This window comes from Myxine glutinosa, chromosome 1, assembly GCF_964187855.1.
Source record: "Myxine glutinosa chromosome 1, kmMyxGlut1.1, whole genome shotgun sequence".
NCBI classification, from domain to species: Eukaryota; Metazoa; Chordata; class Myxini; order Myxiniformes; family Myxinidae; genus Myxine; species Myxine glutinosa.
In genome coordinates this window covers 94,537,053-94,552,225 of record NC_136261.1, presented here as the reverse complement: position 1 = coordinate 94,552,225, position 15,173 = coordinate 94,537,053, and the positions used below count along the sequence as shown (strand labels likewise).

Below are 15,173 nucleotides of genomic sequence, written 5' to 3'. Positions count from 1 at the left end.
AGGAAAATGGTTTTTTAGTAGTCTGGAACACCCAAGGGCTGGGGTAGCTGTCTATTTACAGCCTTCCTTCTGTAGTTCTCATATAGTTTTTAATGACATAATCAAAGGGTATTTAATTTGTCACTTTTACACACAATGGTTTTAAACACACCGTACTGAACATTTACTCACCTAGTGATAGCACAGAAAGACTTGCCTTTTATACTAAGTTGGAAACATCTCTCATGCACATTGATTTTAATGGACTTGTCTGTTTGGGTGGAGATTTTAACTGTACCGTGGACCCTGCCCTTGATCGTAATGGAGAGGAGCCTCACCCAGCAAACGCAGTGCCTCTGTTAAGATCCTTGTCCAAGTTCTCCCTTGTTGACGTGTGGAGAATCCGCAATCTTTCTGTCCGCCAATACACGTGGTGCCGGTGCTCAAAGAGTCGTCTCTCGCTTGCAAGATTGGACCGGTTCTATATTAACAGCATTTTTCTGAATATCGTGAGTGGCGCGGACATTGTCCCGAGTGGCTTCTCAGATCATCACATGGTTACGCTTTGTGCTTGCCTACCAGTTCGGAATCGTGGTGCTGCCTACTGGACCTTTAATGTGAGCCTTTTGGAAGAAAAAATGTTTGTTGATGCATTTCATGCATTCTGGAGGGCCTTGCTCCAACGTAAACCATCCTTCCCCCGCCTTGGGCAGTGGTGGGACAATGCCAAAGTACAGATGAGATTGTTTTGCCAACAATATGGAGCTTATCGTACTCAACACAACTCTGCCCTTCAATCCCTGATTGCCAAGGAAATATTATCCTTGCAATCCAACCTCTCGGCCTCTAGTACTGAGAGAACAAACTTTCTGCTGGCGAAGAAAAAAGCTCTTCTTGCTGATCTATGTGCAAAGCAAGCTAGAGGAGCGCTGATTCGTCTCCGAATGGAGAACCTGTCATTTGGATACCTCCTCCAAGTTCTTTTTTGCACTGGAAGTCCGAACTAAGAGAGGTCAGCAGATAACTTCAGTAAGGGCGAAGGAAGGAAGAATAATGCACGATCAAAAAGACATCAGGTATTCCCTCAAGAACTACTTCTCTGACCTGTATCGCACTAAGGGAATCGATAACGAGATCACAGGATCCTTGACTTCCTCCTTACCCACGTCGGAGTCTGCGTGCCTGCAACTGAACAAGGAGCTAACCATGGAAGAACTCCATGCTGCTTTACAAACCTTACCTTCAGGTAAGGCCTCTGGCTTGGATGGGATACCTGCAGAATTTTACAAAGCTTTCTGGGACCTCCTGGGACCAGAGTTACTTGAAGTTTTGGTTGACAGCCTACGATTAGGCTTACTGCCACTAAGCTGTCGTAGGGTGGTACTCGCCCTGGTCCCAAAGAAAGGAGACCTCCAGCAACCGCAAAATTGGCGTCCCATCTCACTGCTTTGTACGGATTACAAAGTTTTCTCCAAGGCTCTTACCAACCGGCTCAGGCCCGTGATTGGCGACATCATACACCCCGATCAATGCTACTGTGTTCCGAAAAGGACAATACATGACAGTATTTTTATCGTGCGTGATTTAATTGATATCTGTGATCTTAAACAAAGAAATGTTGGTCTGGTTTTTTTAGACCAAGAAAAGGCCTTTGATACCATTGATCACTTTTATCTTTTTTCGGTTTTACGTGGGTTTGGGTTTCCAGAAAATTTTATCTCTCACGTACAGTTACTGTATAATAATATTTTTAGTCTACTCAAGGTTAACAATATTTTATGTCCACCTTTCCCGGCTAGTAGAGGCATTCGCCAAGGATGTCCTTTGTCCAGCTTCCTGTACTCCCTCGCACTTGAACCTTTGCTTGTTCGCTTGCGTGCACGTCTTCTCAGTTTCCTTCCGCAACCAGCGGCGCACCCAGTTAAAGTGATCGCTTATGCGGACGATCTTTGCGTAATCGTTCATTCGGATGAAGATGTCTCCGCCTTGGTCCAATGTGTCCATGAATTTAGTTTGGCAAGCTCTGCAAAGGTCAATTGGAAGAAGAGCAGGGCTCTTTACCTTGGTCCACAAAATGGAGCCATTCCTCCAACTCTGCCCGAACAACTTGAATGGACAAGGGATGGAATCCTTTATCTCAGTGTTTTTCTCAGCCCTGGAAACTTCATTTTAAAAAACTGGGAGTCTCTTATAATCAAAACTGAGATGGTTGCTGAAATGGAAGGGTTTACTTTGTCAACTTTCTTATCGGGGCCGAACCCTTGTTATAAATAACCTTGCGGCATCAATGCTTTGGCATGTTTTAATGGCACTGCAGCCCCCAGATTTCATTCTCAAAAAGCTACAAGCTACTTTTATCGACTTTTTTGTGGGAGGTAAGCACTGGCTTCGACCTGGTGTACTAAGCCTGCCTGCTGCTCAAGGAGGACATGGACTGATTGCTGTTTCTAGCAAAGTGAGGCTTTTCGCCTCCTTTCACTTCGTAGGCTGCTGTACACCGACGTCTCGTGGAAAGCGTCGGCTCACTGCCTGCTTCAGCAAGCAGGGAAACTCAACTACGACCAAGAACTGTTCCTTATAGACACCACGAAAGTTGATGTAACACCAGTCCCCCTATTCTATAGGAGTATGCTGGAGGCATGGCAAGCGGTTACTGTTCGCCGTGACAACAGGAACTATTCCCTTGAGCTGTTTTTAAACGAGCCCATCTTTATAAACCCCATTTTTGAAGGGGTCTGCAGTGACCGTGCTTTTATGCAAAAGTTTATTGACGTCGGATGCATCAAGGTTAAATATCTCAGAACCCCTTTTCCTTACAAGTGGAAGCCAGCTGCTGACGTTGCTGTAGCCACTGGAGTTCGATCCATTCGAGTCATAGGAAGGATCTTTTCTGTGATCCTGCGTTTTTTCAAGGGAACCAGGCTAAAATGGGCCCCACAGGTGGAAGCTAGCCCTTCTTTATCCGAATTTCTCTTTCCTAGACTTCTACTTCATTTTCAGGGCTTCACCCCTTTTCATTTGATGGAGAAATCTTGTGTTTATGCTTTGTGTGTTTTAACCCTTGTTCACGATAGACCCGCAGAACCGCAAGCGCACTGGGGGAGAATGTTCTGGACTACTCCTTCCACCACTATCAATTGGCTTACTATGTACAAGGCCCCCATCGCCAAGCGCTCCGGAGACTTACAGTGGCGTCTGGCGCACTACATTTTACCATCAAATGTTTTATTGCATCGCATATGTTCCGATAACACGGAATTGTGTCCGTTTTGCAGTGCGACGGAAACCGTTTCTCACATTTTTGTTGATTGCCCTAGGTTGGCACCCCTCTTTACAGTTTTATCGCGTGTGGTCCGGGGGCTTGGCCTAATTTTTACGCATTGTGTTTTTATCTTCGGTTTCACTACTTCCCGCCTGTGTAAAGATGAGTGCCTTTTAGTCAACTATTTGTCTTCTGAAGCAAAACTTGCCATATACTTGTCAAGAAAACACAGGATGCAAAATGCCTGTAATTCTGATGATGTTGTTCACCTTTTTAAAGCCTTCGTCACATCTCGTGTAAATCTTGAGTTTCAATCGAATGATTGCACAGTGTTCTCACAACGGTGGTGTATCAAGGCATCCTTATGTCAACTGGCTGATGGTTCTCTTACAATGAATTTATGATTTATCTTGTCTCCCATTTTAAACTTGTACAGCCATTGCCTTGAATTGTTTTTTGGGTTTTCACTGTGAACAATGTTTTCCTGGCAACAAACGGGGACAAATGTCAAATGTTTCTCTTTCTCTTTCTCTTTCTCTTTTTCTCTTTCTCTTTCTCTTTCTCTTTCTCTTTCTCTCTTCTCTTCTCTTCTCTTCTCTTTCTCTCTTTCTCTTTCTCTCTTTCTCTTTCTCTTTCTCTTTCTCTTTCTCTTTCTCTCTTTCTCTTTCTCTTTCTCTTCTTTCTCTTTCTCTTTCTCTTCTCTTTCTCTTTCTCTTTCCTCTTTCTCTTTCTCTTTCTCTCTTTCTCTCTCTCTTTCTCTTTCTCTTTCTCTCTCTTCTCTTTCTCTTTTCTCTTTCTCTTTCCTCTTTCTCTTTCTCTCCTTTCTTTCTCTCTCTCTCTTCTCTTTCTCTTTCCTCTTTCTCTTTCTCTTTCTCTTTCCCTTTCCTTTCTTCTCTCTCTCTCTCTCCAAATTTGTGGGGGGGGGGGGGGGGGGGGGGGGGTTACAGCTCGACCCGGAGGTAAATTAGTGAACGGATCAATGCTGTAGCCCCAGAAAGCCTGCAACTCCAAAGCGTCATACAGATGGAGAACCTACAAGATGGGGCACCTGCAAGATGGAGCACCTGCAAGATGGAGCACCTGCAAGATGGGGCACCTGCAACATTGCGTGCCTGCAAGATGGAGCACCTCCAAGATGGAGCACCTGCCCATTACGATCGGCCTTTTACCAACACCTCTGGAGTGGCTCACGAGTCCCCATGTTCATCAAGGAAAACATATCGGAAAAGTGATATGATGTGATGCGTTCACAAACATTCCTCCAGCAGTGAACACTCTCACTCTCACTCTCTCCTGTCCATCTTGCAATGTGGTTTGATAAGTTGTCTTTTTCACCTCTCAAACAACAATCACCTGCCTGACCTTGTCTCCAGGGTTCTAACCTCTTCGTGCGATGCCTCCATCGGCCTTGGCAATTCCCTCTCATGTCCAGCAATGATGACTGATTCTGAGCCATGGTGAGTTGCTGTTTTCAATACGATCATCAACCTAGTTAATTTTTCTCTACTCTTTAATTAATTGATGCAAATACAAAGATCTATGACAAAACGATAAAAATCATGCATCCACTGCATTTAAAATGCAATAACACCAATAATGACATCATCAACCATTTCACTCGATCAAAGGAAAAATCACAACATAAATTGTCATTTTCATAGGAAATTATTGTTACACTAAACCTTTGAAAAGTTCAAAGTATTAAATTAAAAGTTTTATATTTGTGATTTTTTAAAACAACTCATGGATTCTTTTTTGGAAAAAAACAACCTTCCGGAGTATAGTTTCTTAAATGATATAACTTTTCAAGGAATTAAGTTTATAATTAATCATCATGGAACTGAAATGTTGCTGAATGGTCTGAGTATAGTTTATGGTTTCCTTTTCCTCTGTCTATGCCAAGTCTTTGTGCTTGCCTTCCTTGCCGCACACTAAAATGTGGTATAAAACCACGACTGCGTCTGGATCAACGACATGTCAAGTCAGACAAAAACAAGAGTAAGTAGTTTTCTCATGCATATTCTCTTTTCTATATTTTACTTGTATATTTCAGTTTTATGACACTCACCTTTCACATATTTGTGTGACACATTACTCATTTATTTGCTTTCCTTTCTTAGCCTCTTTTGTCTTATTTCTTTCTTTTTTGTCTCCTCCCATACTTTACCAGTTATATACTTGCTTATTTTTAGTTCAATATGAAATACAGTACTTACTTATTACCTCCACCACCAAAGATGGATGAACATTAAGTTTTCACCCCTGTTTGTTTGTTTGTTACTTGCGAAAATCGAAGATTTTTCAAGTATATTGGTTGGTCTTGTGCGTTATTAGCAGCAAATTTTTTTTTTGGGACAAGTATGTTGATCACTCCGGTTTGTATGTGCGTGTGTGTTTGTCTGTCCACTCACTTATACTTGCCTACAGGTCACAATTTTAAACCGATCTTCACGAAACCTCACGAAATGGTAGAGTTTGTGGTCCGACAAAATCATATATATTTTTGAGGTCAAAAGGCCAAAAGGTCAACATAGTCCAAAGGTCAACAACCATTTCGAATTTTTAAAATCCTCAATTGACTTGAAATTTGAATGGGATTTACATATCGGCGAACTGAATTCAACCACCAACTATTTTTGAGAATAAACATAGGCCAAAAGATCAACATAGGCTTTAGGTCAACCACTTTTTTCAAATTCCTAAAATCCTCCATTTTCATCCGATTGACTTGAAACCTGAATAGGATTTGCATATCAGCTTAATGAAACCAACCACCAACTATTTTGAGGTCAACATAGGCCAAAAGATCAACATAGGGCAAATTTCTAAAATTGTCAATTTTCATTTGATTAACTTAAAATTTGAAGACGACTTGTATATCAAGTCACTGACTTCAACCACCAATTATTTTGAGGTCAAAATGATGCTATACCGAGTGCCATTCTACTTTGTTCTGTTTTGCCAAGTGTCGCTCTATGAGTGATTTTTCATTCTGTCTGTTTGTCTGTCTGCGAACAAGATATCTCAAAAAGTTGTGGACGGATTGAAACAAAATTTGGCAGAGAGGTAGTGTATGTGACACGGACGAAATAATTAGATTTTGGTGAAGATCCGGATTCGGATCCGGCTAGTAGAAATTTTTAAGGGATTCTTCACCATTGGGGGATAGGGCCAAAAACGATACATAGCAGGATATCTCAAAAAGTTGTGACGGATTTGGACGAAACTTTGTGGAGAGATCTGGTGTCTGACAAGGACGATTCGATTCGATTTTGGTGAAGATATGAATATGGATTCGGGTACGAGAATTATTTAATTTTTAAGTGATTCTACACCATTGAGAGATCGGACGAAAAGCGATGTATAACATGATATCTAAAAACGTTATGGATGATTTATGACTAAACTAGGTGGATGAGTTGGTTTGGTGACACGAACAAGCCGATTTGATTTTGGTTCAGGTCCGAATCCAGATCCAGCCTATCAGTGGGATACAAAACATAAACTGTTTAGCCAGGCGGAGGTGTGCGCTCTACTGAGTGCCGTTCTAGTTCTTTCTTTTTTGTCTTCTTCAAGACTTTACCAGTTATATCCTTGCTTGTTTTTAGTTTAATATGAAATACAGTACCTATTTAATCATGTTATGTTATTAATGACAATTTACATATTCATAGCCAATGTAAACAATGTTAATACTCTTTAAGCAGGTGCATGAAAATGGTTGGGATGCGTTCAAATCTTTGTTTATGTTCGTAACATTCACAGGGTTTTGAAAATTATATGGTTTGTACAATCTCCTTTTTGAGACATTTTAGTGGCCAACATAGAAAACACCAAAATGCGTGGACATACATTTGTCCGTGTTTATCAATAAAATGATGGGAATAACTCAAAGTCAGCCTTCTTTCACAAAGTCAGCCTTCTTTCACCTGAAAAACATTGCCCGTCTCCGCTCATCCCTCTCCTCCACGGCTGCAGAAACCCTCATCCACGCCTTCATCACCTCCCGTCTGGACTACTGCAATAGCCTCCTCTATGGTTCACCCTCAAAAATCACCAATAAACTCCAATACATTCAGAACTCCGCTGCCCGTCTACTCACCCATTCCCGGACCCGTGACCACATCACCCCCGTAAGCTTCACTGGCTCCCCATCCCCCAGAGAATCCAGAACAAAATCCTCCTCTTGACATACAAAGCCCTCCATAACCTGGCCCCATCCTACCTGGCTGACCTCCTCTCCAGACACACTCCCACCCGCAACCTCCGCTCTGTTGGTACCAACCTCCTGACCCCCTCCATCCGGACCAAATTCAGATCCTGGGGGGACAGGGCCTTCTCCATCGCTGCTCCCACCCTCTGGAACTCACTACCTCACACCATCAGAGACTCCTCCTCACTCACCACATTCAAAACATCACTAAAGACCCACCTGTTCAACACTGCATTCAACATTCAACCCACAGCATTTAACCCCTGACTATCTCTTCTCCTTCTCCCTCCTTTTGCTTGAAATATTTCCCTATTGATTCTTGTCTTTTTGCAATTGTTGTTTTCATGTATTGTTATGCATTATGTTTTCCACTCTGTCAAAGCGCCTTTGGGCTTCTTGAAAAACGCTATACAAAATAAATGAATTATTATTATTATAATAACTCAAACAATAATATCACTTCTGTACAGTTTGATGTCAAAAGTCAAATTTGATTGTGCATAATTGTAACATTAAAAACATTGTTCAATTACAGGTAAGTCAGCAGGTTAAATTACTGGGTGTTGTATTTAGCAATGTCCTCAAGTGGCTCAAAGGTTTCAAGAAGGTTTTACGTACACAGATCATTGAAGAAGTTCCATATTCTGATAAAAAGAAGATCTGATTACCGTGTATACATCTTACATCAGACCGGTGCTGGAGTATTGCTATGGCATTCCTCTGTAACACAACAGCAGATAGCTATGACTGGAGGGTTGCAAAATATGCACACTGAGGATTATCTTGGCTACGAGCTATGACTCCCACCAACATGCCAGCTGAACTCCCTACAGGAAAACTTTGTAAAAACTTCACATATTCTTTGTACCGGTATAGTCGATTTCCAGATTGGTGACTGAAAAACAATCATTACGCAGACAACTGTGTCGTAGTGATAGATTCTGTGAAATGAAAAGTAAACCTGAACGCTACCAAAAAAGTGCAATCCCCTATATTATCAGATTGTTGAATGATGACAGGAATGCTCAGATGCATTCTGATGCTGTTCTGCTATGATGATATTATTAACTTTAGTTGTTTTTTTTAACCTTGTAAATCATTAACAATTCAGCAATGAGGCTGCAATGTTTTGTCCTGTACGGACCAACCATGAGCCAACATCATTTTTAGGCTTGTATGTCAATAAACAAATCTTAAATGATTATATATCCGAGGAGATTTTTAAGCCGTGCGTGCGAAGCGAAAAGCAAGTTTCAGTAGAATCCGTCCACAACATTTTGAGATTTCATGCTACATATATATTGTTTTTTGCCCTATCTCTCAATGGTGAAGAATCACTTTAAAAACTTCTCACATCCAGATCCGGATCTTCACCAAAATCTGCTAATTTCGTCTTTGTCACATACCCAACCTCTCCACGAAATTTAGTCTGAATCAACTTTTTGAGATATCCTGCTGATAGACAGACAGGGGTGAAAACATAATCTCCATCTACCTTTGGTGGCGGAGGTAATAAATAAGCGAAGTATTTTTAAGTTGTAAAAATGCATCGGGAGAAGGGTATTGTCATGTCAGCAATATTTGTTTCCAGAAGTAATGATAATGTGGTGTACATGATTATGTAGTAACAAATAGGATTATGTTGATGAACTATATTTCCATCTCTCCTACCACTCCCAGTTGGTGTGTCACATCATTCATAATCATCCTTCTCATCATGGCTTTGCATCTGCTGCTCCTCACTCTCTGTGGTGTCTCCATCTTCACTCGAGCTCAAGAAATGCATGAACGATGTTACCACCATGACTCCAACCTTCCCATCTGCGATTTCTCCTTCTCATATATCACTGAAATTCCCAAGAATATCTCTGAAGACACAGAAGTTCTAAGCTTTACATACAACCACTTATGGAACATCCCAGCTGGAGCATTTTCTCATCTCAGGAAGCTTTCCAACCTGGATCTGAGCTTCAACAGTCTCGACGAATTCCACTTTGAAAGAGCAGATGTGAATGGAAGTACACCTGAACTAAAAAAACTGAATCTTGGTTTCAATAAACTAAGAATACTGGACCCTCAAATGTTTTCCATGCTCTCAAAGCTCAATTGGCTTGGCCTCCAGGGAAACAATATTGACTTCTTACCTCCTGGGATATTCGATAAACTTCAGGGATTGGAGATTTTACTACTTCATTATAACAATCTGGAAGTCATTCCTGATGGTGCATTTGATAATATCCCAAGCCTTATGAAGATAACATTGCATGAAAACAAGTGGAAATGCAATTTCGCAGAGATCTATCATCTCTTTAAATGGCTTAAAAGAAACCAACATAAGGTTTTCTCCTCCCCATTGTGTCATAACACACAGTGTTCCAGTTCGGAGACTGAAACACAGTCTTCATGTTCATCGTGTTATGAAACACAGAAGCAGGTCATTGCAATTGAGGGACTAGATGATATAATGTGTGAGATTCCGACAAAGGAATCTTCCAACGGAATTGATCATAAAGCATGTGATGTGTGTCTTTGCATTGGGACACAGGTCAACTGTAGCTCACGGGGTCTCCATTATGTTCCTAGCAGTTTCCCAAGTGACGCAACTTCACTAGATCTCAGTCATAATCATATTAACTGCATCGAAACCTCAGCATTCATTGGGTTAGACAAACTTTTGAAGTTGGACCTCAGTTGGAACTACCTGCAAACCGTTCAGCCAACTATTTTCGAACACACAAATGCACTTCAAAACCTCAATTTGCAAAGCAACCTGCTTACTGAGCTACCCGCAAGGTTGCTAACCCCTACACCAATGCTGATTTCTCTTTCAATTTCCAACAATAGTATTAAGTCACTTCCTGAAGGATTTTTTGGATGGCTACTGCAATTTAAAAACCTCACTGCTTCTAAGAATCCTTGGCTTTGTGATTGCAATATGCTGCACTTTGTCAGCTGGATTAAAAGAAAAACAGATATCATTGTAGATTCAAACAACCTTTTGTGTTCAAATTCAGATGAAACAGTGGTAACAGCAAATTACATGAGCTGCATATCAACACACAATTGGCAACAATTCTTCGGTACATATGATCGACCACCCCCACCAATGATGATGTCTACATCTGATAGCTTTTCTGCATCATTCATTTTTCATAATTTGCGACTTTTTCTTGGCATTTCACTTCTGGTTCCACTAGTTTTGTAGGAGGAAAAACCAGCACATTTCTGTGTCATATCAGCACAAGCATTGCCATTATAGCATGAGCTTACGCATTTCTTTTTAGTTTGCTAATCAAATAGCTTTTCAAATAAAATTAGGGAAGGGCACATGCCCTAACAATTGCATCAAAAGTAATGCCTCTTATTTTAAGTCTTCAGAAGTTGTAACTCGTTCTTTCAGCAATTGTTGTGTCGACATACAGTCACGTGAAAAAGTAAGTACACCCCATGTAAAGTTTTGACTTTTTCAACATATTTCAACATACAGCGATTTGATCTTCATTTCAACAATATTGATAGATAAAGGTGATATAATATAACAAATATCATGAAACATTTACATTTTATAGTCCATTGTATAATTTAAATAAACATAAATGCAAATTTCGCATGTGGAAAAAGTAAGTACACCCTTGGCTCTAATAGGTGGTATTGCCCCCTTTGGCAGAAACAACCTCAAGTAGGCGTTTCTTATAACTGTCTACCAGTCTCTGACATCGACTGGGAGATATTTTGCCCACTCCTCCATGCAGAATTCCAGCTTTTCAGCTGTGTGATGTTTGAAGGGTTTCTTGCATGCACAGCTCGTTTCAAATCCCCCCACAACATCTCGATGGGATTTAGATCCGGGCTTTGACTTGGCCATTCCAGAACCCTCCATTTCTCTCATTTCAGCCATTCATTGGTGGATTTACTGGTATGTTTAGGGTCATTGTCATGTTGCAAGTTCCACCTTCGGTTGAGCTTCAACTTTCCGACAGATGGCCTCACATTATCCTCAAGCACCCTCTGGTACAATGAAGAATTAATAGTGGATTCTATGATGGTGAGCTGCCCAGACCCTGATGCAGCAAAGCTGCCCCAAACCATTTTATTTCCACCACCATGCTTTACAGTTGGTATCAGGTTATTGTGGTCAAACGCTGTCTTTGGTTTTCGCCAAACATGTCTTCTGGTACTGTGACCAAATAGCTCTACCTTTGACTCATCTGTCCAGAGCACATTGTTCCAGAAGTGCTGGTTTTTGCCTCGGTATTCATTGGCAAACTTTAGTCTTGCCCTGATGTTCTTTCTGGACAGCAAAGGTTTCCTCCTGGCACACCTCCCATGTAGATCAAATTTGTGCAGCCTCTTTCTAATGGTAGACTCGTGCACTTTGACTTCAACAGTGGCAAGAGCTACCTGAAGGTCCCGTGATGACATTCTGGGCTTCTTAGAGACTTCTTTCAGCATCCTGGGGTCTGCTCTCGGGCTGAACTTGCTGGGGTGGCCTAGCCTGAACAAGTTGGCAGTTGTTTGGAATCTTCTCCACTTGTAGATGATCTTCCGGACAGTCGAATGATTGATTTCAAATTGTTTGGAGATCTTTTTGAATCCATTCCCAGACTCGTAGGCATCTATAATTTTCTTTCTGAAGGCCTCAGAGAGCTCTTTTGATCTAGGCATGGTGACGCCACACACTTCAACAACAAAGAGCAAACCAAACTAAATGTCTGAGGTTTAAATAAGACAGGTTCCTCCAAGATCCTCTCTAACGATGTTCGAATCATTTCCACCTGAGCTGGGGCACCTCATTCTAATTTTAGGTATTTGAAGTAGTGATAAATGTAAGGGTGTACTTACTTTTTCCACATGCGAAATTTGCATTTATGTTTATTTAAATTATACAATGGACTACAAAATGTAAATGTTTCATGATATTTGTTATATTATATCACCTTTATCTATCAATATTGTTGAAATGAAGATCAAATAGCTGTATGTTGAAATATGTTGAAAAAGTCAAAACTTTACATGGGATGTACTTACTTTTTCACGTGACTGTATGTAGTTTCAAGGGAAATGGAATTTTCACATTTCGGTAATTACTATATTTTTCAAAACTTTCCTTATCATAAAACAAGTGAATCCTCTTGGATTGCGCTGAGGTTCGGGCATGGAATTTCGAGCCTCGATCATGGTTCGAGCCTCGATCTTGTATACAAAAATAATAATAATAATAATAAGAACCTTGGGCCGAAGCTCGCGCTTCACCAGTGCGCGTGCGCGAATTTACGTCACGTCGGCAGCGAGAAGGGGTTCCCCAACACGAACCAATCAGGAACTGCCACGTCACACTTATATGATCTCAGAATTCCTGTGACAGGAATTCGCGTTACACTGGCTGGAAGTCATTCGCTAGAGGCGCTTCCTCAGCGCTAATAAAGGTGTACTTGCTGTTATGTTACAGATTAGCACTGTGCAATTATCTTTCCAAATTAAATATACCGTGATCCCAGGTCGCATAATCATCTTCATCATATTGTACAAGAAAGCCACCTCAAAAAAGACAAATAACTATTTTAAAAAGATGGAAGTCCAAAGGTTCCAAACGTCTGTGCTATGGGTTGGAGCATCTGCAGCACAGTCCACTGGATCTTTACAATGGCTGGTAAACTCATCTGAATCATAGAGGGCTGGCTGGCATTGACATGGTGGAGACTTTCTCAATGTTGATGTCATGGCGGAGTCTCACATTGTTTCTTTCTCAATGTTGATGTTGATGTCTCACATTTTTTTCTCAATGTTTATGTTGTGGTGGAGTCTCACATTTTTTTCTCACTGTTTATGTTGTGGCAGAGTCTCATATTGTTTCTTTCTCAATGTTAATGTTGATGTCACATTTTTTATTCTCAATGTTTATGTTGTGGCAGAGTCTCACATTGTTTCTTTCTCAATGTTGATGTTGATGTCACATTTTTTATTCTGAATGTTTATGTTGTGGTGGAGTCTCACATTGTTTTTTTAAAATCAATGTTGATGTCATGGCAGAGTTTCACATTGTTTTTTTCTAAATGTTGATGTTGTAGCGGCTACCGCTGGGTATACACAATCGCCTTGCACCTACCGAGGACGCGGAGCGATCACCATGCCGGGCTCGTCCAGGACGCCCGGGCATGCCCGCTCTCGACTTGCCAGGCCTCGTCCAGGACGCCCGGGCACGCCCCCTCTCGCCTTGCCCGGGCAAACGCTCCGGGATAATGTGTATATATATTGCTGCCCGATAAACGGGCTTTTCAGAGTACCCGAGTTGATTTGACACAATAAAGAAACTCGGACGAATTCCAGCTTTTTGTCGCGTCCATTCTTTCGATTTACGTTGGAGCATAGCTCCTACAATGTCATGGCAGTCTCACATTGTTTTTTTCTCAATGTTGATGTGTGGCAGAGTCTCACATTGTTTTTTCTCAATGTTGATGTGTGGCAGTCACATTGTTTTTTCTCAATGTTGATGTGTGGCAGAGTCTCACATTGTTTTTTCTCAATGTTGATGTCATGGTGGTCTCACATTGTTTTTTTCTCAATGTTGATGTGTGGGGGAGTCTAACATTGTTTTTTTCTCAATGTTGATGTGTGGCAGAGTCTCACATTGTTTTTTCTCAATGTTGATGTGCGGCAGAGTCACATTGTTTTTTCTCAATGTTGATGTGTGGCAGAGTCTCACATTGTTTTTTCTCAATGTTGATGTCATGGTGGTCTCACATTGTTTTTTTCTCAATGTTGATGTGTGGGGGAGTCTCGCATTGTTTTTTCTCAATGTTTATGTTGCGGTGGAGTCTCACATTGTTTTTTTCTCAATGTTGATGTCGTGGGGGAGTCTCACATTGTTTGTTTTCTCAATGATGATGTCATGGTGGTCTCACATTGTGTTTTTTCTCAATGTTGATGTGTGGGGAAGTCTCACATTGTTTGTTTTCTCAATGGTGATGTCGTGGCGGAGTCTCACATTGTTTTTTTTTTCTGTTTCTGTAGTTTCTAAATATAACATTGCTTCTCTGAGCAAAAATGAGTACAATGCCTAAAATTATTTAGAGTCACAATGATTTTAATAGTTCAAGATTATATCTTGAAGTTCTTTATGAGGTCATTCCACCGAGTTTTGCATTCCACTGAGTTAGCCTTCATTATAAAGTAGTGAACTTATCAACTGTCACAGTTGAATATTTTCTCTTTAGGCTCATACAGTTTATCTTTCTTGATTATCTCTGAGCCCCTGTCAGAATTAAAGGAAAAATTAAATGAAATTTCAAAACCTGAATATTCCTTCTCATTGTTCTGATGAAATACATTTTCAAATCACATTTAAAATTAATATGGTTGGATTTTCTGCTGAATGTTGCATTTTCATATAAGTATGTATGTTAAAATTAATAAAGGTTTGATTTAGTATTACTCAATTTTTGAACTTCATGTTTTGTTTCTCTTTAATTAAAAAAGTATTTGGCTATTTCAACAGTTGCATTGTATACAGTTTTGTGCCTGTACGACACATCATTTACCTTTAAAGAGGTATAACTTTCGGGTGATCAGTATAGTTTCAAACATTGTATTTAGACCAAGCACAGAGTTAGTGCACTTACCTTTAAGCTGTCTAGTCTGGGATTGATTCCCGGCCCAATTATAACAGATTGGTGTTTTGCAGGCAGGGTATTGCACCACAAAGAGTGAAGTTTCTCAGAT

At 40.7% G+C, this 15,173-nt stretch overlaps 1 protein-coding gene across 1 annotated transcript; it reads left to right on the top strand.

Annotated features, from left to right (window-relative positions):
- Positions 1-5,175: 5,175 nt before the first annotated feature.
- LOC137426255 (uncharacterized) lies at positions 5,176-14,946 on the top strand. The gene is made up of 2 exons (XM_068114930.2): positions 5,176-5,239; positions 9,135-14,946. Exons 1-2 carry the CDS (start codon positions 5,178-5,180, stop codon positions 10,657-10,659), a joined length of 1,587 nt encoding a protein of 528 aa, XP_067971031.2. The 5' UTR covers positions 5,176-5,177; the 3' UTR covers positions 10,660-14,946.
- Positions 14,947-15,173: the final 227 nt, after the last annotated feature.

Excerpts from the sequence above, each read along its gene's own strand:
- LOC137426255 (XM_068114930.2), top strand. The coding sequence starts at position 5,178 with ATGTGGTATAAAACCACGACTGCGTCTGGATCAACGACATGTCAAGTC. Across the intron at positions 5,240-9,134 it reads CAAGTCAGACAAAAACAAGA|TTGGTGTGTCACATCATTCA; the intron begins GTAAGTAGTTTT and ends TACCACTCCCAG.